Source organism: Haliotis cracherodii, unplaced genomic scaffold (assembly GCF_022045235.1).
Source record: "Haliotis cracherodii isolate W230 unplaced genomic scaffold, xgHalCrac1.p SCAF_4, whole genome shotgun sequence".
Lineage (NCBI taxonomy): Eukaryota > Metazoa > Mollusca > Gastropoda > Lepetellida > Haliotidae > Haliotis > Haliotis cracherodii.
The window spans coordinates 8,066,370-8,092,949 of NW_027266297.1; the positions used below are offsets into that span (position 1 = coordinate 8,066,370).

Sequence of the window (26,580 nt, forward strand, 5' to 3'; positions counted from 1 at the left end):
ACTTGGAAAGGTTTAAATCAGTTATGAAGGCATTCCTAGACGTGTAATACTATTTAAGAATCTGTTCTATATAGTACTTATGTTGGTTTAACAAGTGTGAGGCTAACGTACAATCGTGTATTAACCTTGGCCTAAATATTTGGAGTCTTGGAGACTCACCATAATAAATTTTGGGGTTCCCAGGCAACAAAATGGGGGTGCCGGGGTAACCAATGTTCCATCCTGTGTGTGGTACCTTCCTTATAGACCCGTAAAGATCCGGATTAGAATAGGTCTTCAGCAACACATGCTTGCTGTAAAAGGCGACTATGCTTGTCGTAAGAGGCGGCTAAAGGGATCGGGTGGTCAGGCTCGCTGACTTAGTTGATGCATGTCATCGTATTCCAAAAGCGTGGATCGATGCTTATGTCAATCACTGGCTTGTCTGGTACAGACTCGATTATTTACAGACCGGCGTCATATAGACGTAATATTGCAGAGTGTGGCATTAAACAACAAACCTAAAACAAAACGTTCCTTATGCTATGGTAGATTGTTTGAATCGCAACCTGCGTTAAGAAATTCTGACAAAGACTGTTCAAACACCACCTGTATTTCTTATCAGGCCAGAAAAGTACAGATGCATCTTACGTACATTGCTCATGTATGTTACTATTCAATCATTCACCATCCATAAACTTTTGCGACCAGTGGGACTTGCAGTAGGAATTATTTGTGTCCATTCTAATTCATATATGCGTTTTCGACGCGATGATTTGCGTCAGGTAAAACCCTGCCGTAAAGTTATCATTCACAGAATACGCCGCGACACACAACCTGACTCAGTCATTGGACTTGAGAAATAAGTCCCTATATCAAAGTTCTCTGCCAAATGGTTGTTATTCCATGTTAACGGATTGATGAATGCGAAACGTATTCTATTCAATTCCCAATACGGGGAAAACTCAAACTAATTACTGTTGCGGTGATAAACAGATTTGTATTCTTGGTAAACGGTCTTTAGTGAAGTGCTATCAGAGACAAACGCGTACCCGGGGGACATGTTGCGCCCTCTATCGTCGGACACAGACATGTCGCTTTAATATATTACTACGCCAAGCTGTCAGAGCTCCTTAAGATCTAACAGTTCTTTGGCGTATTTAGCTGTAGGGGTGTGACATACCAAAGGCGTTGTAATACACTCTTGTAGTATTGTACGGAGCTTTCATAGCATGTAGTTAATTCAAACTGCGCGCTGTGAGTCACTGGGTGTAGCATATGTGAGAACATATATTTCACACGCCGACTATTTGTATTGAAAGAGCTTGCAAAGGCTGCGACACATAAATATGTTGACTTGTGGTCAAACGTCATTCAATATGCGCGACAATGCCAACCGTGACCCGACAGTGCTTTGTCCCGATGTTACTATAGCAACAATAGTTCGTGTATATCTTTTAGGTGTTGGTGTTATTCTCAAGTGAAATATTTACATAATATTTCCAGGACTGTGCACCTCAAGACGAATATATACAAGTCATTATTCAAGCTCGATGTTTCATTTTTGCCGAAATACAACGCATAGCCTGTCGTTAAAAAAGACAATTTCAACCAATAAATCATATACTTCAAAATTCCCATCATTTTAACTCATGACTATTTATTTGCTCAATCCTTGTCATTAATGTATGCATATTCGATGTCTAATGTACAATTAAGCTGTATTGTAGATTGCATGTCTACTATAATGGAATGTATGACGAAACATATTTCTTGTCTTAAGATATGATTATTGATGTATATGAACGTTACTGTACCGTTAAGTCAGATAATTGTTTGATGTCCGAACGCGATTAGTTAAAAGTCTGTAGTCCCTTTTTTCATGTCACTGCAAACGAATGTATAATAGCGCGGACTCTAAGATCGACTGCAGTACCGTTCACGGGCAGTGTTGTACTGGTGTAGGCCCTGCGGGAGGCATAAGACGGTTTCAATTAGTGTGACATGTGAGATCGTTGGCAGTGGGTGCTAGCTTGTCTCTGGGAGCGGTCATATATCTTGTGTTCTCGAACTTTTGAATCGAAGAAACGCGCACCTGTTTACCGTGTTGACATACCAGTTTATTCCGGTCGGGACTTAATCAAAACAGAGTAATCTACGACAGAGATAACGGTTTCCCACGTGCGTGACGATGTAGCGCACAGCTGATGCTGCAGTAGTTGGCAAGAGAATGCCGCCCCTGCTATTGTCCTGACACGAAAGACCATGTGGTTTCAATCTATGAACTTCCTATCTCCACCGGCTCGACTCCATGGGGAGTAGACAACGCGCACATCTCGACAGCCTCAATAGCAATGAGTAAATTGATTTTCCTTTGCTATAAGTCGCAATGTTGAAATACAATCATCACTTGTGTTTTACCTTAAGCAAATCAGAAACGTAAAACGCACTTGTGAGCCAACCTATCATTGTGTGCGTGCTTGGGCCGAATGTCAAGCGCCGCTTTCAGGAATTCCCTATTGACTTGGCGCGACGAGGTTGTCTCCCCCTGAAAAGGCGAGAAGCCAACGTGATCTCCAGCGAGTGCGAGTACGTTCGGTTGGCTGTGATTGCAAAGGTGTGTAGGTAAGCTGCAATCAGCAGTAGCGGGATCTACCAGGAAATATGTGATTATACCGGATTTCTGTTCCACTATCAGCGAGCGGGTCTATTCAGGGTGCCCCAACTCGGATACATATCTGTACAGCGGCGCACGAGATATTCGCTTGTCATTCAACATTTAATTGATTTTGTTGCGAAAACCATATCGTGCACCCCGTGCTCTCGTGCAGCCGTGTAGGATGTAAACAGCCCAGGTGTCAAAGTCTCACATTTACTGAACCAGCATGGGAGCGAAGGAGGACCCACCGGACACAATTGAAGAAATCCAAGAAATGGAGACCCAGGTAGGTCTTGATTACGTGATTACAGGTGCGAATATTACCTGGTTGTATTGATTTCTATCACAGGTGGCCATGTACAGGTAAGTTCCAACATCGCAACCAGGTGAGAGGATTAACTGATCAACACAATTCCTGCAAGTCGGCGACATGATTTATGTTACCGAGTCGGACTTTAGCTCTCCATTATTGATATCGGTGTGCATTAAAGCCGATTGACAGGTGCCTGACTCGGGTGAAATGCATTACCCACGCTAACATGAATAGAATCCACGTCAACCCTCGGTTCGTTTGATGATATTAGCACATTAATGGCGATCTTCATGCTGTTTGGGTACGCCAGACCAAGAAATAAGTGTTATAAATAAAGCGTTCTTAATGGCACCAACCTTCACGCGCTGACCTGCAACAATGCCCCAACTATTGATGTTTGGCAATACTGGTATCGATCTGTTAATCGCCTAATCAGATGGCAGAACAATGTGTCATGTTAGACATGTTTGTGTGTTTAGCAGCATGCATCTGCCGACCATATTACATACTGCTCAAACATAACGGTAATTTGAGAAATGTTACATTTAATTTAAAGACCATTTCTAAACATCAACAGCAATTTTACACACAAAGATTCAGATATTTCCAATTATACCCGAATCAATCCCTTGTAAAATAATATTGGATACATACAAATATGTGTTAACCTACATTTTCCTGATTAATATTTGCTATTGTAGTCTTGATTTACGAGCCTGCGATAGCCAATGTAAAAAATGATCCAGGCTGCTTTGATTTATTGATTACAGGTGAGATTAATACAGGTAAAAGCATGAAGGCAGCGATATCCCAAACTATGATTGTTAATATTATAACACTTGATTGCGAGTCAAATCTACTTGGTAACAGCTGTTGGATGAATCATATACCCACAATCAACCATTTCGGCCACAAAATATTACTTGGGTCATATTAATGGGTTGTTTAATGGAATCCATGTAATATATACCGCGCATATTGTCAACAAAATCAATAAACAACACTTATATCAGCTTACTGTGGTTACCGCAACTCGCTTCGTTCGTTGTGCATTATCAGATCTATTTGTCAGTAATCCATGGTTTGATATATAGAAAATCTGATAGGATACGACAAACAATTTCTGACTATTTAACAACGGAATTGTCGTGATGTTATATGGATTTCTGGGAATAGCTGGCGGTAGTTGATATCGGTTTGCACCCCTTGGCGAACTGGCCGAATCACGTGGGTTGTACATATCACGACAATTGCGGAGAATGTCGACCACCTGCCGACATCATGCGTGCACTTGCAGCGTGCATGTCACGTCGATACATATATTTATATTCATAGCGGTAAATGCGTGCAGCTGGGCAATATAATGTATAATGCCGTTTAATCATTTATATTCTTTTTTTCACGCTGTATGCACGCGCAGTGGGCTATTTTGTTCAATATGAAATGTTTTAATAATATGTAAGAACATAACTTGCATTATGGTCACGTATGGATATTAATATGAAACGTTGTTCATTTGAGAATATATGTTTGAAATAGCGTATTAAAGAAATATAACGATAGAATCTGACTCACAAGTGTACAAGAAGAATAATATTTCAATCATGACAGTGTCATCCGATATTGCTGAAATCTGAAGTCTGAATGTCGGACATACTCGTCGTGAAACGAGACACCAATTGTTATAGCCCCGGTCTGTCTGTGCGACCCAGCTGGCAATGTTTCATATATATATATATCAATACATATATCACACCCCATATGTCAGCATGCCGTTTAGCCATCGATTACAGCATTGCGACTGTCATTTCACCGCAGAAAGTGTAAATTAGACATCTAATCACTATAGCGGGGCTTAATACCGTGTATTTCCCTTGCTATTGGCAACTGTCGATTACAAAATCTGAAGCCGTGTCTGACATATACATGATGAAAGAACATGGTTTAAAATGTGTCGCTTTGCATACACATATTGACTGTTCAAATTTGTATATTTTAACAGTGGTTACATTAATACTACAACATAGGATGACGCCACAATTAACACAACTGCACAAGTGACAGTTGGTGTGTATTTCACATCCCGTCCATCCTCGCTATAAGGCGGATAAGAAATATACGAGACCTAACCACGTGTGACGAGTATATATGGATACTTCTATGGGGATACTTCTATATATATATATGCTTTTCTTGTCAACCATGTATATATAAATATATATATATATAGCCAGACGCGGATATAATAAAATATATATTTAATGTATGATTCATACTTGTAAGGGTAACGTTGTATTTGCCTGTACAGATCTCGACAGCAAACTGTATCTACAAATAGACTATATTAAACACATGTCTGTTACACCCTCTGACATATGCGATATGTAATTAACAAGAAGCCTGAAATAGGAGTTCCCTAGTGAAAGGCTTTTAGTAATGACTGTTTAGTTGGCATTGGCGATCTCTTGTATAAGAAATGAAGCACCACGCGATTTTCGAAATGTACACACAAAATATTTGTTATGAAATTAAACAGATGAAAAGGTATTTGTTGTGTGCATCATTCAAACAAGTTCTACAGCAGTGCTCGAAAATTTTCGTCTCCTATTTTTTGTTGCTGAAGATGGCTGAGATTAAAGATTCAACAAATCAAATGTATGGAGACACAGTATACGCCATGCCCACATGTAGATCGCTTGACAGTAAGTTCTCATTTTCCAGCTTAACGTCAGAAAAAGGGTTTCACATTCGTTCATATGAAACTCCGGGGATATTTTCAGCAATGCGAATACTGCACAGCTGGTCGGGTGAAATCAATCTCATTACATAATGTAACGTTTTTGTCTAAGATTGTTTTCGTTAAATCGTTCTCTTTACACGAAGATAATGGGTTTGTTTAGATGTTATTGTCAGTAAACATATACTAAACACGCCAGTAAACACGTCAGAAATCTGATTATTTCTGTGAGCTTTTGTTTATAAGTGAATTGACTTGCAATAGTTTCGGGAGCTTCTCAAGTTTTAAATGTCAAAGCCCAAGCTATGTACTTTAATAACCGGCTGATACATTTTACTGTATGCTGCGAATGCATGCATATTGGGTTTCCGCGGAGGTAGCATGAGCTGTATAAACTGTGCGTTTCCTTACCAGGTATATAACGGTACATGTTTCTATACCACGGCAGTGGAGGAGGAAGCGGCGCAAGACGTGTACAGAACAACACGTACGTAAACATTCACATCAGCTGTGGGGAATTCCTGGAAGCCTGGCCATTCTCATAAATATCAGGCACTAAATTAATCTGAAACCTGACTGGTATGAATGCATCTGGTGTATTGTGACTCGGGATGTATTATATAGGTGAATGCGCTGTAGTAATATACAGTGACACCTTGTCAACTCGAACGAGTGAGTGAGTATGTTTTTATGCCGCTTTTGGCACTAGTCAAGCATTATCACGTGGAGGGATGCCACAAATGTGTTTCATTCACACGTCGTACCCATTGGGAAAACGAACCCGGGCCTTCGGCGTGACGAGCACGAACGTTTTAACCATACTGGAACTAATTTAAATAGATTTGTCGTATTAATTGATTTTTTTTATGGTCCTGGTAAAGTTTTTATCGACAATATCATCTTTTGTCGGCAATACCCGTGAAGATCCGGGTTAGAATTGGTCTACAGCAACCCATGCTTGTCGATTGACGGGATCGGGTGGTTAGGCTCGGTGACTCGGCAGATGAATGTCATCGTATCCCAAGTGCGTAGATCGATGCTCATGGTGTCAATCACAAAAAGCGGCGTAAAACCATACTCATTCACTCACTCATCTCAAGTTCATGTTACTGTATATAAGAGAATTTAATATTGAATGGGAGACAATATGTTTCTTATCTCAAGAGCGAAAAAACATACAAGAAAATATTTTAGAACATGTTCAAGTAATTATCATTTCTATGATGGACGTAAAGCTGTGAAGAATTAGTGGGATATGCCCGCAATGCATGTTAAAGACATCAAAAGCGTTAGGAAAAACGGCCTGGAAGACGCGCTATGTTTAGAGTTTCCACTGCGAGAATGCTTGCCGGAGAATAATTTACTAAAACAAAACTTACACTTCTGTCTCGACAAACAAAACACAGCGTAAAAAAACAGTGATACGAAGTAGGTGTATACACGTTGGTGTTGATGGGGGAGACGATTCGTGGAATGCGTTGTCGACAAAGACGTAGACGGCGATGTCTCACATGGCAGTGCACGGTGCTTGAGACCCTGTCGTAACGCGAGATCCAGTCGAGGGAAAGCTATTGTTTTTGTGCCCAGCTATATGACACCGGAGTTACTGTTATTCTCGCAGTGGTGCTGCTGAGCCAGGAATAGTATATACACAATATCTACCATCCGTGTACAACGGCTCCCAGTTCTTCCAAGTATAGAATATTGTGCCATTGTCTGATCCGCGTATTGTGCAAGCCATGCACGGCTTATGATGCTCTCTGCGGGAAGATTATCATCTCTTGTTGTTGCAGCGGTAAAACTGACATTTGTAAGCAGAAAATGATCGCGAAAGTCATAATTCGGGAAAGGAGGCTTCCTTGTATGCATTGGATTGTTTCTACACCAGTTTCATGTCTCAATGCAGCAACACGATTCCTGATGTGGCGTTAACTGTGCTCACTCACTCACATCAATCAGTGTTAAAAGAGTGTAAGTGAGTATAGTTTTACGCCGCTCTTAGCAATACTCCAGCAATATCACGGCGGGGGACACCAGAAGTGGGTTTCACACATGCGAGGAATCGAACCCAGGTGCCTTCGGTGTGACGAGCGAACGCTCTAGGACGCCCCTTGAAGGAAAAACGGGACTCGTCACGTCGAAGACCTGGATTCGATTCCTTACACGGGTGCAGTGTGTGACACCCTTTCAGATGCCCCCCTTCGGGATAGTGTTGTATTATTGCCAACCGTAAAACAAGACTCACTCACTATGTTTATTTATCTTAGATGGAGCCTTGAGCACAAATCATGGCAGCTTCGTGCATCCCATACTGTTTATCATGCTATTACACTTCTGTGCTAATAAATCATCATCATCATCATCATCATCATCATCATCATGTCTACCGTTACTGGGTCACCATGGAAGGATGTTAATATTAATTCCCTTAATGAAATTTCTAAATTAAATTCGAGGTATGCGGTCTATGCCAAACAGTTCTGGTTCAGAACAATTTATATACGCAGTGGGGTATTTCGAGTGCCTCATTATCATGGTTATATGGATGCGTTTAAGTTTTGTTTGTTGTTTAACGCCGCAATATTCCAGCTGTGTGACATTGGTCTGTAAATAATCGAGTCTGAACCAAACAATCCAGTGATTGAGATCATGAACATCCATCAACGAAATTGGGATACGGTGACATGCAATAACTCAAGCCAGCGAACCTGACCACTAGATCCAGTAAGTTGCCATTTACGACAAGCATTGGTTACCGGGGATCCATATGCTTCCCCGAGGATCACTATGCGTGCAACACGTTCAGGCTTATGACATCACTCACTGGATTGTCTGGTCCAGACTCGATTATTTACAGACCGCCGTTATATAGCTGGAATATTGCTTAGTGCGGCGTAAAACAACAAACCAAACCAAACCAAACCAACACGTTCATGTAGATGACGCGTATGACGTGTAGGACATTAAAGGACACGTGCAGGTCATGTTTAGGTCTTGTAGAGGATATGTGTAGGACATTTTTGTTTGGAGAATGTGTTACATGTTTGGGACCCGTGTCGGAAATATAAGACACGTATGTGACACACGTATGACGAGGTGGGACACGTATAGGACACATGTATTCGTGTGTGGATGCGCATTGGACACGTGCAGATGTTTCAATAGTGAGGATGATACTGAAACCACCTCAGCAGCCGTAGCATGCTTCACAAAACGACATGTGTTTCCATCAATATTTATTTTTTATTTTTCATAATTGTATAAATTAGTTCCGGCGTTATCAGTCGTGTGTTGAATTGCTCTGTGTATATGTCAATTAAAACTAAACACGTTTTATTCACTCGTGTCTCCGTGTTACCGTGTCGGTGGGTTAGCCCAACGGTTACAGCGTCGTTCGTCACGCAACGCCTTGGGTTCGATCCCTTACATAGACTCCGACCCGTGAAGATCCGGGGTAGAACAGGTCTTCAGCAACCCATGCTTGCCGCAAAAGGCGTCTATGCTTGTCGTAAGTGGCGACTAACGGGATCGGGTGGTCAGGTTCGCTGACTTGGATGAAGCATGTCATCGTATCCCAATTTCGTGGATGGATGCTCATGATGTCAATCACTGGATTGTCTGGTCCAGACTCGATTATTTACATACCGCCGTCATATAGCTGAAGGTTTGCTTCGTGCGGGCACACAACAAATAAACAAACAAAATACAATAAAGTTATATCTTTGCTACCCAACACTGCTTCTGACTCAGAGGGGCGGTGGGGTAGCCTAATGGTTAAAGCGTACGCTCGTCGCGCCGAAGGCCCAGGTTCGATTCCCAACATGGGTACATTGTGTGAAGCTAATTTCTATTGTCTCCCGCAGTGATATTGCTGGAATAATGCTGAGCGGCGTAAAAACATACTCACTCACTCTGAGTCAGAACAGTTAACCTGACGATTCCCTAAGCAGAGTGGACACCTATGGCTGGTAGAACTGTCGTTTCACGAAACATAATATTCAGTATAACTGGTTAAACACTAATGAACTCCCTCCTCACACATTAACTGGTTAAATAGGGCATATTGCACCTCGCTGAGAAGTAGGAAGCACTTTCAGGAGAATAGAAGTCAGTTCCTGGCAAATGTTCCGCTCTTTGGTGAATTAAAGAGGCAGAAAGACGAATGGCATTACACGCCCCATGAAGGCGGGGAGGTCATGAGGGTGGAGAGGGAGAGGGGGGGGGGGGAGGTGGGGAGGCGGGGGATGCTTGAACAGAAACATGCTGCTAAGTCAGGTCGAGATACTACTGCTGGAAAACTAATTGTTATTCACTCTCTAAGGTGAAGAGCTCTGTCGTCAGAGGGTTAATGATTGATAAAAAAAAATTGTGTTCTTTTTAATAAGCTTAAGGAAAGCAATTTTATCGCAAAAGAGGGGGAATTGTCTGCGTTCGTCCGTGTGTGTAGAAAACGTCCGCCAGGAGAGCGAAAGATCTGTGGCTCAATACCCTGGCAGCGCCAAAGTTAAATAGTGAGTGAGTGAATGAGTATGGCTTTACGCCGCTTTTAGCAATATTCCAACAATAAATATCAAGGCGGGGGACACCAGAAATGGGCTTCCCACATTGTATCCATGTGGGGAATCGAACCCGGGTCTTCAGCGTGACGAGCGAACGCTTTAACCACTAGGCCTCTCCGCCGCCCCTCAAACTGAAATACCTTAAAAGATGTCCCTATGTGTTTCCCAACCTTGCGCATAAAAAACAACACAAATAAAAAAGGGATAAAACGACGCCGAGGACAGTGTGTCTGAGTGGTGTATCTGTGTAAAACTGCGGCATAGTATATAGTAAATCTCTGTGAGCTAGCACTATAAAGCCGGAACACATCCGTGCAATAGTACAAGCTGCCACACAGCCACGTCCATGCACGTTGCTATATACCAGAGAACGACATAATCTTGAGCGCGACGTTGAGGTGGGGTGGCCTGGTCGTTGAACGCATATAGCCCCGGTTCGAATCTCCACATGGATACATTGTGTGAAACCCATTTCGGTACCTCCCGGCTGGGTTGTTGCTGGAATAGTGGAAAGCATCGTAAAACCATCTCACTCACTCAGCTAGTCTGTCTTACAGACCCTGATACAAATATATATCAAATACAGCCCATGCAAGTCTATAATGTTTGGCAAGTCTAGATCACTGCAGTATCTGAAAATGAAGAGAGTCACTGGGCTCCTTTTTATTATATTTTTATTAAGATAACTGAACAACTGTTTTTATGTACGATATGTTCATTTCAGAGACTAGATTTTAGTCTATCACTCAGCGTAATTCTATGTTAACCTTTTCACTGTTTTATGGTAGATAAAAGTGAATTAAACTGACGAAACTATTTCCATGTTCATAAGAACACTTTGTTTGCCGAAGTTTGTCTAAGCGATAAGACATTATTCTTACACAGCACATATTCGAGGAATATATCCGTTTTATCGTCTTTTGTTCCGAGAAAGAGATAAACCTTCCTTAATATTCTACACCGTTCAGGCTCGCCGTGGCGATAGTTATGCCACCGGTGTGAAAAAGCTCATTAGAAGTATATGAAAGTGTGCCAGTAGACTAAACTATCCGGCAAAAGAAAGTATGCGCTTGAAAATTGGATTAGACTAACAAATAACGGACGTTGTCAAAATGTTGATAACGTTCAGAACACATCACAATCGATCGAAAGATTTTTTATTTTCATTTTGAGCCACCATCAAACATGATTTTATACTTTCTTTTGCTCGGCCGTTTACATGTATACTGTATATACAGAGGTTATTAACGAGGAATACGTACAGTTTGTTTGTTTGTTGTTTAGCGCCTCGGGGTACTGTAATTGACTATATATACAAATAGTTCATTTACGAGGAACACTGTCAGTTTACCCATTGACTTCATATCCTTCACATACGTACAGTATATTCATGTTTCAGGAAGTTAATTATCGCAATACATTCACTTGAAGATGTAAGTATGTCATTTGTAAAAAAACCGATTCCAATCTTTCTAAATCTTACGTACAGCGATCGGATATGGTTTTCCTGATCCCAATAAATTTCACGTCGATGTAATGACGTTCTCCCGTGTTGGCTAATATTCAGTGTTGCAATGTACTGTGCGTCTTTCTGTAACTTTACCTGCTACGCCGTAAAAAACAACATCTATATCGAGCCATTTAGTATTATATCACGAGAATCGCCATGAGAAATGCAGTAGATTTCGTAAGAAATCTAAATGACACGGAGACTTGTGCATATCGGGTGCATTTGGATTGTGATTGATTTTCTTGCAAACATGACATGCATGTGTTTCTATAATTTCACCGCAGTTGCCACGTGGTTTGCAATTACATTCGCCACTTGTCGTCGTCACGTGACTTATTCATCACCTTGACAACGACAATGTCTCACTTTATTAGTTGTGTCAATATCCATTGCAATTTTCGAATCTTTTGCTATGGACAAGAATGCATTACAAATCGGTTGAAATGGACACCACACCTTAAAATAGCAACGTATTCTTTTGTAATGCACAGATAAATTATTCATGAAATCTTTATCACGAGAGCTTCTTTTCATGTTTTTTTTCTCTCCACATAAAGTCATGGATCAATACCGATGAAACAATCGTTGAAACCCTCGCCCGCGCATGCGCAGTTCGTCACTGCAATCGACACCACTCCTACCGAGCTCAAAATCCATGTGACAATATTTAGTATGATTGAAAAATACGGGATTCCAATAAAATGGACTGGATCGGCGTGCGTGAAGGTTGACAAACGGAATTAATACATTATGAGAAATTCCAGGGAAACATTGCGTGTATCTAACCTGATTGTAAATAATAATAGCATGGCGGATCCCAAGCTGCCCAGGCTTGTCTAGACAGCAGTGGACGAGGGCAATTATGGTCTATTAGGGAAATCAATTTATACCTGTCCTAACCTTCTTTACCGGACTAATACTGTTGATGGGTTTACGGAGGCAAACAATATTGGATGTAAGCTTAAAAGCTATTTATAAAAAAACCGGATCGTTAATGCATTCTTATCAGGTCACAAAGACTAATATTAATTAAGTTAGTATTTAATTAGATACTCGGGTTCTGCAGTAATGTACGGCTAGAGTGCATGTGCTTAATGCGAATGTTGATCGGTTGCGGAAGCAGGGATAGTGCTTGTTTCATTCAACTGATGGACAGATGATAGATGGTGTATTATCCTCTGTTGTCACACACTGCGCAGATCGATATCGATGTTCCAGTGTTGATTCATGTGAAGAATTTCATTGAGATTTCTTTTAATCATTGTCTAATAATTTTGTGTCGGTCATTTATATTTTAATATTTTTGGGGGTACTATGGACTTTCAACTGTGTGATATCTTTGGGGTGTAGATTGGGAAAAAAGTGTGGTGGGGTGGTAATGTGGTCAACTCGTTAAATTATTGAGAACATTTCTGTATATAAATTTCGATGTGAATAAAGCATGGCACGAAGAGTTGTATGCTCAAAAATATTTAAAAAACAGATTCAATACGAAAAGTGTAACGTCTCGGGTCAAAGTAGCCCTCCTGTCTATTAAAATACCTGAAATATTCGTTCTGGGCCACACATGCTACGTATAAATAGCTCGGACGTCAACACATATGTAATATATCACAACTATTCGGGATAAAGTGTACATACTCGCGTATTATTATTGAGCGATGTTACAACGTTTTGCTTTTGCTTCTATATAAACCCTGCTTTATTAAATTTACGAGTATTAGACGATTGTTGCTGAGAAAAGCGATGTTACATTAACCTTTATAAGACTGTTGAACACACCTTAATGTACTCTGGCAGTCTCCCCGACAGGCCATGTCAATCTCAGCTAGAAATGTCAATTACAGCCACCTGCCAAGCGTCATCACGCCTTATCACAGGCGGTGCTGCTGCAGCTCGTGCCACAGCTCGTGCAACACTTGTCAATATCACTAACACGTGCTCGCGAACCGTCCGCGGCTACTGCGGGACATATTTGTTTAGAAAACACGATGCCTCTGTTTTTGAACATTATAATTAGACATGCATTTTAAGGAGGGGTGTTTTATTGATCTTTTTAATTTCTTATGAACACACATTTGAAGAAGCAAATTATTTCACTACGTATGTGTCAATATTGCACAGTTTTAACAAGGTAAAGAAAAACTATTTTCCACTTTAACACTTTCCTTGGATAACATAGAAACTCACGAAGAGTGTTTCTAAGTACGTGTACACCGTACTAACATCAATAAAGAGTGCACTTATATAGTCAACGTTAAGTCCCACGTGTGTTACTGCCGTGAAAGATTTTCTTTAGCTTGAAGATAATTTCATCAGAAATAATTCACTCACTCACTCAATCACTCAATTGTCATTTCAAAATTTGACCTCTGTTTGTTATGTTATTCCACGGACCTAAAGAAATAATATCCAGGTACGTGGTTATTCATATATTCATACACTGTCAAATAATTACCTGTAAAGAAACGCTGACTTGTCTATGGCATATATTTCACTCGTCTCAAAACACGAATATGAAAATGAGACGTTTTGTTTCGGTAGTTTTTCAATGTAGATGTAGATTTATGTTAAGACACGGAAACTGTTAAGACCCTATTTCAGTCAGTAGTGGATATTACGTCTGTGTTAAAGTTAAAGGTACAGATGACCCCAATTGCGTCCGGACAATCCGACTTTCTCTTAAAACCAATTTACTTTTTGATATATAAAAATCAGTATTACTATCATTGAAATATATCCATGATTCTTACCCTATATCTATAAATATTCACGAGCATGTATACATCCACAAAAAACTCATCTAATCACGCAGCGTATTGGCAATATGCTCTACTCTTCACTATATATGTATACTTGTATATAAGTTCGTAGCCTCACACATATATATTGCCGTGTATATTGATAAGTACAAAGAACACGACCGTGTGGGTCTGGAATCTCAAAGTGACAGAGAGTCGGGGGTATTCATGTGCAAATGAAATACGGAAGCCTTCCTATAAAAGTCCTCAGTCTAGGTTTGGATACTTCTTTTCCAGAACGACTACGTAGACATAGAGTGGTCCATTGAGGTGCCGCATAGTATAGCACATACAATGAATGTGAAGACCTTCCTTTTAGAGCGTGGTCGCGAATGAGGTGTATTATCCTGTATGGTAACCTAACGCTCTTGTTGTCACCTCTGAGTAGTAATCCAAGTTAAGAAGCTGATATAGATTACCTGGAAATGTAATAAAATATGTGAATTCTTGTAGAACATTGGATTAACAAAGATTGTATCACAGACATATATTCAGTTATGCCTACATGGCGGTCAGTTCAAGAACGGGATTGAATTCAGTGTTTGACATTTGAATAACGCTGAAGCACAAAAGACGTTTTGAGTTTTAGCTGAATTGTAACGCTGCCTGTTTGGAACAAAAAGAGTACTTTTTCATTTATGTTTCACATTTTGAACTTTAACATTACAAATAATATTTACAGTGATCTTCATTCGTAACAACCCTGGACTGTTTTGAAGGATGGCATGGAAAAGCTGTACGAGATGTTTTCAGTAATTGCTATGGATACGAGCTTACGCAGTTGTATATACTGGACGTATGTATCGCCTAAGGTGCCACAAGTCGCTTGCAGAGTTGCGTCCCTTAAGCGCCCCAGGATCCTATGATCGTGGGTTCGAATCCAGATTCGCACTGATGGTGCCCATACCCATGCTCGTGGGTTTCATCAACGTGGTGGCAGTCAAGACATGCATCAATTTTGGCTTTCCGCCCACTTTAAGCTGACACGCCGTGATATCAGAATACTGTTAAGAGCGGAGTTAAACTATGTCTCCCACTAACTTGTGCAAAGAAATCAGTCGAGACAGCCATGTCAGTGAGTAAATATTGTTTTAAGCCCTTCATTAAGATTTCATCTCTATCATGATGAGCTGTTTATAACCCTGTATGGATCAGACGAACCACTGGTCGATAGCGAGAGCATCGACCCACACTGTCGGGGCACGATGACCTAGGTTATGCACATTGGGTCTGGTTGTCAGACTCGGTTACTTGCTTCATTGCATGGGATGTTGCTCATCATGTCAATCACTGGTTTGATCCAGGTTCGATTATTTACATGCCGTCGTCATATTGCTGGAATAGTGCCAAGTGTGGCGTTAAACAACAAACAAGCATGTAGTTGAATGCTTTTCTTTGCGATCAACAATCCTAATTACTAGAAATTTATACCCATAAGCCATTGTTGCCATCAAATCCCCACCCAAGTCATCTCTCACAGGACCCGTGAAGATCAGGGGTAGAATAGGTCTTCAGCAACCCATGCTTGCCGCAAAAGACGACTTCGCTTGTTGTAAGAAGCGGCTAACGGGATCGGGTGGTCAGGCTCGCTGACTTAGTTGATGCTTGTCATCGTATCTCAATTGTGTGGATCGAAGCTCATGATGTCAATCAATGGCTTGTCTGGTCCAGACTCGTTTATTTACAGACCGCCGTCTTATAGCTGGAATATATATTGCTGAGTGCGGCGTTAAACAACAAACAAACAAACAAACAAGCATCTCCCACAAGCAGGGGTTACCGATAGCCTGCTGTGCCCCGAAATTCCACAGACTCTAACAGTAAAAATGAGTAGTATTTGCAAACAACAAGCTGCACGTGATCTCTTTCCAAAGGGATACCTCGTGCCGGTCTTTGAAAATATTCCATGCACTTTGTCGACGACTTGTTGATTGGTTTACCACAAGGAGTCGATTTTCAAGGTCAACTATTATCAGCGTTGTCGTGTATTTTCTAGAACCACAACATTTTCCCTAACAAGTTTTGCGTGGAATAAATTCTTACACGATCATTGAGTCACGCATAACGTCAAAAATCATACCCGCCGTCTGTGAATTCTACTCAGTCGAAACGATGTTGTAAAACTTTCGACCTTCTAAGTTTGTTTCAAAAACAAATCAAAAGGTAAACAGCTTGCAGACCCATTTGGAAAGCAGTGTGTAATTGATCGCAAGTCAAGGTAAAAATGGATATCTCTTACTCGACATCTATTTCCGAAATTCTTTTTATTTTTGCATCGTTTTTCAAAATAAATGTACTCACATCTTTGCTTTGACATTATTGCATAAGTCGTATACAAGATGCGGCAGCCGTAACTAAAATGTTTATCACAAGGTGTTGCAGAGCTCTGGCACTTGTGTGAACGATACATTCATTCCCTGTATTTAAGCATGAACGTTTGAGTCAGGTTATGTCAGGTTACAGTATTTGACGTGCTGTGATGCCTATTTCGTTGCATGGAAATACGATTCTGTCAACATCCAAGTCCAGATATCCCGAAGGAGAAATAGTTTGCTTTAAATAGTTTTAACATAACTGTAATGCTTCCCTATTATGCATTCAGTAAGCGAACAGTGTTATCACTAAAAGTTTAAAATATCAATTTAAACAGTTTGTCTTTTTTTGTTGGTCAAATTGGTTTGTCCTTTGGGTGAATAAATTAGACCTAGTTCAGACTTTTTGTAATATCAATTATAATAATTATTATAATCAATAATACAACTTCGAATTTGCATACATCAGTTTGTTATAGTGGTGGGTGTTTTAAAATGGACATTATACTGTTACTTGACATAACTTCTCAAATTATACTTTTCTATCTTTATGTTTAACTTAAAAGCTGGCTGCTTAAAGAGTAGCCTTTCTCCAATGCCCTAGAGAATTAATTAAAAAAACAAACACAAGTCAAGTCAAGAATGATATGGCAAGTCTAGATTGCCGAAGATTCAGGGCTCTAGTTGGATTTTATTTTCTATTTTTTTTATAGAATTTTAACTGTGATAACCTGAAGATGTGCTCGTGAAGTTAGGTGCTGATTTGGAACAATTCTGCATGCAAATTCGTGTGAAACCTCGTATTCGCATGGGAGATATAATGTCAATATATCTGCTGATTCGGCTATTTACACAAGACCACAATACAGTTTGAAAGAAGGCATCTCTTTCACACGTGAACGGAAATCCACAGCGTACTTAATGTCGAGGTAAAACACAATAGCTGTGCTAGCTTTACATACACACAGAAAGCGAATACCGTGTAGAGTATAGGAGAGTCGAGACAGACGGGCGAGGACAGGTGCGCGGAGACGGATCGTGTGACAAGGGACGCTACTCCTTCGGGTCTCGTCGCGCACCTTGCCCACCTGTGAACAGGAGGGTGAAAGGCGATACTTACTGATAATTGAATATAACTGGTTGGTTTGGGCTTTGGAAGACAGAATATTGCTTTGTCATTCATTCGAGTTGTTGATGTTCTTTTTATCATAATAAAACATCTTGATTGTTGTTATCTAAGAAGTAAGAATTTAATGAATGTATATGTTATTAATTGTTTATTTGGAATTTTATTTTCATTATTGAAAAACGGTCTCGACATTTTCATCTCTTTGGTTTTTGAGTGTCTTTGATAAGGTGAATAGTTTGTTCAGAAAGATGCCCTGAATGAATAGTTCGTTGGCAGTGGTAAAAAAATAGTTGAATAGTTTTACTCTCTCTTCACTGTTGAAACTCGATAATCCAGAGGCCACGATATATGGACAGTTACTGGTTGGAACGTCCACTTGTTTATAAAGGACATTAGTCATGATTTGTTAATCCGGAGACTGTTAATCCAGACACTTTCACTGGGAACGACGACGACCGGGCTTGAAACGTACGATTTCCTAGTACTCAGGGATAGACACGGTCCCTAGTGGGTTAGTCCGAGACAAGTAACAATCTGGACGGACAAATTGTTTTATCCCAAAATCTAGCTATTTTATTTTTAAATGAGGTGCGGACTTGTCAACCTGTGGACTATTCCGACTTGAGGTGTGGGGAGGTTAGGTGAAATCGGGTTTAGCGTCGCGTCCAAGATTATTGCACTATTGCATATAGCGACGTGCATACACGTATGTGTGTGGCTGCTTGTACTAGTCCGGTTGGTTGGTTTGTTGTTTTACGCCGCACTCAGAAATATTCCTGCTATATGACGGCGGTCTGTAAATAATCGAGTCTGGACCAGACAAGCCAGTGATTAATATCATGAGCATCGATCCACGCAATTGGGATCGATGGCATGCATCAACCAAGTCAGCGAGTCTGACCACCCGATCCCGTTAGTCGCCTCTTACGACAAGCATAGTCGCCTTTTACGGCAAGCATGGGTTGCTGAAGACCTTTTCTACCCCTGTTCTTCACGGCTGCCCTTTCAGTGACTCTTGCGACAGGCTTTAGGGGTAGGTCGGGTAGCCTAGTGGTTAAAGCGTTCGCTCGTCACGCCGAAGACTCGGGTTCGATTCCCGACATGGGTACAATGTGTGAAGCCCATTTCTGGTGTCCCCCGCCGTGATATTGCTTGAATATTGCTAAAGGCGGCGTAAAACCATACTCACTCACTCACTGCGACAGGTTTTATATGCCAGCTTTATATACACGACTGACAACCTTCGAAAGATTTTCCTGTCACGGTTTATATCTTTGAAAAGGAGTGAGTATGGTTTTACGCCGCTTTTAGCAGTATTCAAGCAATACCACAGCCGAGGACACCAGAAATGGTTTCACACAACTTTTGGCGTGACGACAGAACACTTTAACCACAAGGCAACTCCATCATAAATAAGGATAGTGCGGAGCTATTGGCAATCAGAATGGCTGCACGTTTAGCGTATTTCATACACAAGTTTCAGAGATTTAAAATATTAAATCGTACACGAATGTCAGATTTAACGATGATGAAGACGTAGACTAAACCCAGTGTGATGTCCTGAGTCTAGACATACCGCTTTTGAATTAGACGTCTAGACAGTTCATTTTGTGCCAAAAATAACATGTTCTGCTCAGCAAAGAAAATATGCGAGTTTTCGGGATTTGTACTTTATAGATTTCCGTTATGTCTTGAGTTGAAAACATTGAAACGAAGCATATATTCATCAAGAAAGATAGTCTTTTCCTGCCTCTACATCCGACACAGGGAAGATAGATGCATGATCTCAATATTAAACATGTTGGCCGTGGGGATTTCGTCTCGCATCTATTGAAAGAAATGAAGTTGATTTGTGACTATCTCTTGAACCATATAACAATTTCACACAGAAAAGCAATATTTCATCGCCTATGTTCCAAGTCCGTTTTAGGTGAGGTTCACTCTGGACTTCCTCCCCAACGACACTGAAGGATGCCCACCTCGCCAGTTTAAAAGCCTTCATCAAAAGATTCGCCACTCGTGCAAAAATGAACAAAACCCTAGAATTTCACTTAAAAGATTAAAGGATATTTTATTTCCTGCTCGTTGCGAGGCGTATTTCAGTGAGGAATGGACACGACGTTTTTCTGTTAGATCTGTCAATGGTTGAGCGGCCATGTTGTAAACATCTCTACAATATTGGTGCAGCTCCCCGCTGACATGTTTATCGTCGGCGTAACACTCTCGTTAATGCCTAAAAGTGCCAAGAGCGCTCCTTAATTCCTGAATCACTGCCCCTGCTACTGCCCCAGCTCTTCAAATCAATCAGAGGATCACGATACTAAGTCTTGGCATTGTACTCCGCGATGACTGACTGACTCAAGTGATATTTTCTCTCCGCGCTAATGCGTTCTCGCATTGGTGAAAATAAGAGGCACATGTCTTTAAATAGACGACTTTCATTAACGACACATTTTCTTGAATTGCATCACATTTAGGTGTGGTATCTTGTTCTGCTAAACACGGGCTTGGCTTCTTTGGGCTGGGGACGGTTTTTGTTGCTGCGTTAGTCGTTTCTGGTCTTGGAGACACATTTCTCGTTTCTCTTGAAATACACAGTTTTAAGTTTCTTCACTAAATGCCAGCATGACTCGACCTCTCGTGGAAACCCCTCCCATTACGTGTCCATGGTGTCACGGACTGTCCGACTGGGACGGCCTCATTACAGGGACTTTCTTCTGTGGATGTAGGTCGTCTTCGGATTGGACATTGGGGAGGCAGAATTTTGGTGCTATCTGATAATTATTTGGTTTCCTTGGATACGCTCAGGATTAGATGGTTATAAAAGTCGAAACTTTAATCGTATATTTTGTACGTCTGTGGCCTGCGGTGGAGGTGGTACCGTCGCGGTGGTGGTGGTGTCAGCATGCGGCGTTTCCGTCTGTCCTAAATTACAGATGTGTGTTAGTCGTTCGACCAAGTTTGGGATAGGATGAACGCAATGACTTTTTCTTATAAACACTATATTAAAGACTTTAAAAGATGGTACTTGTTGTTACCCTGCCTGGTGCTCGGCATCAAAGGGCTAAAACAAGCACTGGTCGGCTCGGAGTCAGTATATACTGTTTTTGAGTTGGGTATTCAAGTTAAACTTGGGCATGGCATCACAGTGGGCTAGCTCTATAAACTAGGCATTAGTCCGGACTAGCACACACACACACACACACACACACACGTGCATGTGCTATATAAGTACAATAATCTTAACCCTCCCCTCACCACTCCATGAATATATCCATTCCGTATTCCGGATTAATTCCATTCCTGACCTGTTCCGGAAGTGAATGCAAATGTATGTTCAGGACGTCACGCTTGCTCACATGACATCAGGGCATGTGGTCACTCTGTTCCTCCTCATCAGAAGAGGAATCCGAGTGGGGCCAAATCATCACCCGTTCCTAAAGAGACGGAGGGTATATAAAACTTCCTTAGATCCTAACACAGCCCTTATACATCCCAGTCATAACACAAATAACCCACCAATGCTATATAATATGGCAATCAAGACATGATTCAATGATAATGCAAGGCCATGCCTCTAGATGCTTTTCCATGGCGAAATAATATTTTGATCTCTCTTGATATTTTTACTGATATATAATGACACCTAGATCGATGGGAATACATGATATAATATTTGAGATTCATATTGTGAAGAGACGGCTTAATATACTGACAGTTTTTAAAGATAAATTAATATTTGCATCAGTTTCATATATTGTTTGGTGATACTGTATAGGACCAATTTGTAGTGTCCGCATATCCATACAATGTTCTCAATCCCAACCTACATCCTATTATCTTCTAGCATCGTGAGACATAAATTTCATTTCCCAAACCCCCTGTCGGGGCTCACCACGATCGCAATAACCCACATGGTGCTCCCTAGTGAGTCCGGGCCTTCCATTTCCGTGGATTTCCAGAGATGTGGCCTCCTCGCCAGCTCTCCCCTCCGTTCATTTCCGACGTGCAGTGCTGGCCATAGTCCGCCAACGCCGATGTTTTGATAACGCACCGTCAATTACCCCGGTCGGGATTTAATTCAGTTTTGGAGCATAGGATCGGAGCTGCACAAACACACAGCGCGTCCATTGAGCGCCTCAACCCCCCGATGTCACCGACACCTCATATTAGACGAAAATAAAACTCATTTCGGCTCTCAGCTGTTGCTGCATTCAAACTTTGGGACGAGTGGGTGAGCCTAACTGACTTATCTCCCCTTGGTGCCACTAACCAATCAGATTGCGTCTTGTTTCAATGTTGACACATGTTTCTCGCTTTTCATTTCAATACGGCTGCTCCTTCTTCAACGATAACCTATCAGCTTTATCCATTTAGGGCGGACACATGAGGTCAAGCTGGCGTTCATGGAATGATTGAGTTACACTGATTTGTCTTACAAATACAGACTGGATATTAATCTGTAAGATGCACAAACAATCTTATCAGTCTCATATCATACTTGGCTTTTCTTCTGATGAAATTCTCGCTGGACTGACAGCAATACCTTCACAGGAACATGATAGGAACGTTTATGCAGTTACACGCTGATGCTAAAAGGACATACCGTTATTGAGTGATAACAAATAATATAATATTCGAAACGCTATTTCATTTAAACAAACATAGGTGTAAGGTCGGGTTTGATCAAGGCGTTGCGAATATTATATCTGTCTAGATGTTTTGTATTTGATTAGTGGATCCATACATAGTGATAAGGTCCCTCGATTGACATAGGGATGGGATGACGAAGGAATTGCTCATGATTGGCTGCACATTTTCGTTCTAATAATTTTGGTAATTACTAGAGGGTTGTTGGGTAGCGCATGCCCGGCGAGAGGAAGGTCGGTGGTTCGATCCCCGGCCGCGTCATACTAAAAGGCGTTATAAGATGGTACTTGTTGTTACCCTGCCTGGCGTTCGGCATTAAGGGAATAAAACAAGGACTGGTCGGCTTGGAGTCCGTACACTGTGTCTGAGTTGGGTATTCATGTTAAAACTGCGACATGGTATCTCTGTGGGTAGCACTGTTAATCCGGACAAGTACAAGCAGCCACACACACGCACGATACGAGGCGACAAATTTTATCGGGTGGTTATGCATGTCAACGTATCCCAATTGCGTTGATCGATGTTCATGATGTCAATCACTGGATTCTCTGGTCCAGACTCGATTATTTCAGACTGCCGTTATATAGCTGGACAGTACTGAGTGCTGCTTTAAACAACAAACAAATAAATTGTAACTCACTTAATTAATTCCATGATATATTTATTTCTAAACAATATTTCACTTGTGAATCATTTTGGATAGATATTTTAATGTAAAAGAGGCATTGGTGAATATCAGATTGACGTTCACCTTGACCTCTTGACCATGACGATATTGCTAGACGTTATTGCCAGACGTTTCATAAACTGATAATCTGAGAGTGATTTATGTCACACAACGAAATAAACCATATGCTTTTCAAACTTTACCATCGCATACCTTGCACAGAAGCCCAAAACCCTGGCTTAAATAAGATCACGTGATAAATGAAGCTCACATGAGCTTATATTGGGCGCCGTTGTTGATTACAAGCGGGTGCAAAATCTGACTTGATGAGGCGGAAGAGAAACGTCGGGCGTCGGAGATGATTGATACCAGCCAGCGCAGTGATGTGGGGAGAGGTTGGGGGTACTCTATACGTAAACATATTAACAACCATAGTTTACGTGCTTGAGTTATGTTATTAATCCATGTCAAACATATCTGACGTTGGACAGTATATTTGTGCTCTTAACATACCGCAAGGAGTGGCGTTCTATCTTAAGGTTCCCTCGATGTCCACATCTGATTGTATGTGCTTCTGGAAGTAAGGTTGTTATCTGGTTGTTATCTGGGTATCCACATCTGATTTGTGTGTTTCTTGAAGTAAGGTTGTTATCTGGTTGTCCACATCTGATTTCTGTGTTTCTTGAAGTAAGGTTGTTATCTGGTTGTCCACATCTGATTTCTGTGTTTCTTGAAGTAAGGTTGTTATCTGGTTGTCCACATCTGATTGTGTGCTTCTTGAAGTAAGGTTGTTTTCTGGTTGTCCACATCTGATTGTGTGCTTCTTGAAGTAAGGTGGTTATCTGGTTGTCCACATCTGATTGTGTTGTGATTCTTGAAGTAAGGTTGTTATCTGGTTGTCCACATCTGATTGTGTGTGATTCCTGAAGTAAGGTTGTTATCTGGTTGTCCACATCTGATTGTGTGTGCTTCCTGAAGTAAGGTTGTTATCTGGTTGTCCACATCTGATTGTGTTGTGTTTCTTGAAGTAAGGTTGTTATCTGGTTGTTCACATCTGATTGTGTTGTGATTCTTGAAGTAAGGTTGTTATCTGGTTGTCCACATCTGATTGTGTGTGATTCCTGAAGTAAGGTTGTTATCTGGTTGTCCACATCTGATTGTGTGTGCTTCCTGAAGTAAGGTTGTTATCTGGTTGTCCACATCTGATTGTGTTGTGTTTCTTGAAGTAAGGTTGTTATCTGGTTGTTCACATCTGATTGTGTGTGATTCCTGAAGTAAGGTGGTTATCTGGTTGTCCACATCTGATTGTGTGCTTCTTAAGATAAGGTTGTTATCTGGTTGTTATCTGGTTGTCCACATCTGATTGTGTGTGATTCCTGAAGTAAGGTTGTTATCTGGTTGTCCACATCTGATTGTGTGCTTCTTGAAGTAAGGTTGTTATCTGGTTGGTTGTTATCTGGTTATCCACATCTGATTGTGTGTGCTATATGAACTTTGGTTCTTATCTGGTTGTCCACATCTGATTGTGTGTGCTTCCTGAATAAGGTTGTTATCTGGTTATCCACAGCTAATTGTGTGCTTCTTGAAGTAAGGTTGTTATCTGGTTGTTATCTGGTTGTCCACATCTGATTGTGTGTGATTCCTGAAGTAAGGTTGTTATCTGGTTGTCCACATCTGATTGTGTGTGCTATATGAAGTTTGGTTCATATCCTGTTGTCCGCATCTGATTGTTACACGGAGTAGGGTTGTTATCTAGTTGTGCGTGTTTCACGGAGTAGGGTTGTTGTCTAGTTGTGCGTGTTTCACGGAATAGGCTTGTTGTCTAGTTGTGCGTGTTTCACGGAGTAGGGTTGTTGTCTAGGTGTGCGTGTTTCATGGAGTAGGGTTGTTGTCTAGTTGTGCGTGTTTCACGGAATAGGGTTGTTATGTGATTGTGCGTGTTTCACGGAGTAGGCTTGTTATCTGATTGTGCGTGTTTCACGGAGTAGGGTTGTTGTGTGATTGTGCGTGTTTCACGAAGTAGAGTTGTTATCTAGTTGTGCGTGTTTCACGGATTAGGGTTGTTATCTGATTGTGCGTGTTTCGCAGAGTAGACTTGTTATCTGGGTCCGTGTGTATCAGATTATAGGGTTCCTATCTCCAGGATGAAGGGTTCACACCTGCGGCAAAACTAATGCTCCACAATTCGGTTAATCAGTCAATCAGCGCGCTCCATTTCTTATGTTCGCCGTGCTATTTAAGACCACTGTAATCGTTTTGGTGCCTTAACAAAGAGAATGTGCTATCCAATCTATAGGAGAGAACCGTTTAATAGTTTGCTCGCAAGCCACTGTCTGTCAAATTGACAAGCCAGGTTCCATTGAGGATTCCTGGATTATCAGATTTGGGCTGAACCATGTGTTAATGTCCTTATGTAGTTGTATATATTATACTATAAATTAGAGTTATGAAATGTGGAACAAAACTAATTACTTTGATGAATTGTTCTCTTTGACCTATAGGCTCTGTACATGTAATGAACTCATGGAACAACACTGTACTACAACCAGATTATAATGGTCGAGCTGGGTCATCGTTTTATCGACTCGATAATGTATGAGCGATGGAACTATGGAGCGATGTAAATACACGATGAAGCGATGCGTAGAAACGATGGAGCGATGTAATTATACCATGGGACGATGCGATGGGACGATGAAGCGATGTGAGGAAACGATGGAGCGATGTAATTATACCATGGGACAATGAGATGGGACGATGAAGCGATGCGAGGAAACGATGGAGCGATGTAATTATACCATGTGACGATGCGATGGGACGATGAAGTGATGGAGCGATGTAATTATACCATGGGACGATGCGATGGGACGATGAAGCGATGCGATGAAACGATGGAGCGATGTAATTATACCATGGGACGATGCGATGGGACGATGAAGCGATGCGAGGAAACGATGGAGCGATGTAATTATACCATGGGACGATGCGATAGAACGATGAAGCGATGCGAGGAAACGATTGAACGATGTAATTAAACGATGAAGCTATTACGGACTCGATTATTTACAGACCGCCGTCATATAGCTGGAATATTGCTGAGTGCGACGACAACAACAAACAAACAAAACACGATGTAGCAATGCGAATAAACGATGGAGAGATGTAATTACAAGATGTAAGCTTTCGGGTTCGATTCCGCGACTGGGTCAACTTGGTGAAGTCCACCGTTGTTACCCACGTCGTGTTACTACTTCAAAAGCGTTT

The 26,580-nt window shown here is 41.2% G+C and overlaps 1 protein-coding gene across 1 annotated transcript in view; it reads left to right on the forward strand.

Moving 5' to 3' along the window:
- The first annotated feature begins 2,556 nt into the window (after positions 1-2,556).
- LOC139480553 (tetraspanin-18-like) overlaps positions 2,557-26,580 on the forward strand; it is a 100,737-nt gene continuing 76,713 nt past the window's right edge. Inside the window, exon 1 of the mRNA XM_071263675.1 lies at positions 2,557-2,924. Within this exon, the coding sequence (XP_071119776.1) occupies positions 2,865-2,924 (60 nt within the window). The 5' untranslated portion in view covers positions 2,557-2,864. The remainder of the gene's footprint in view (positions 2,925-26,580) is intronic.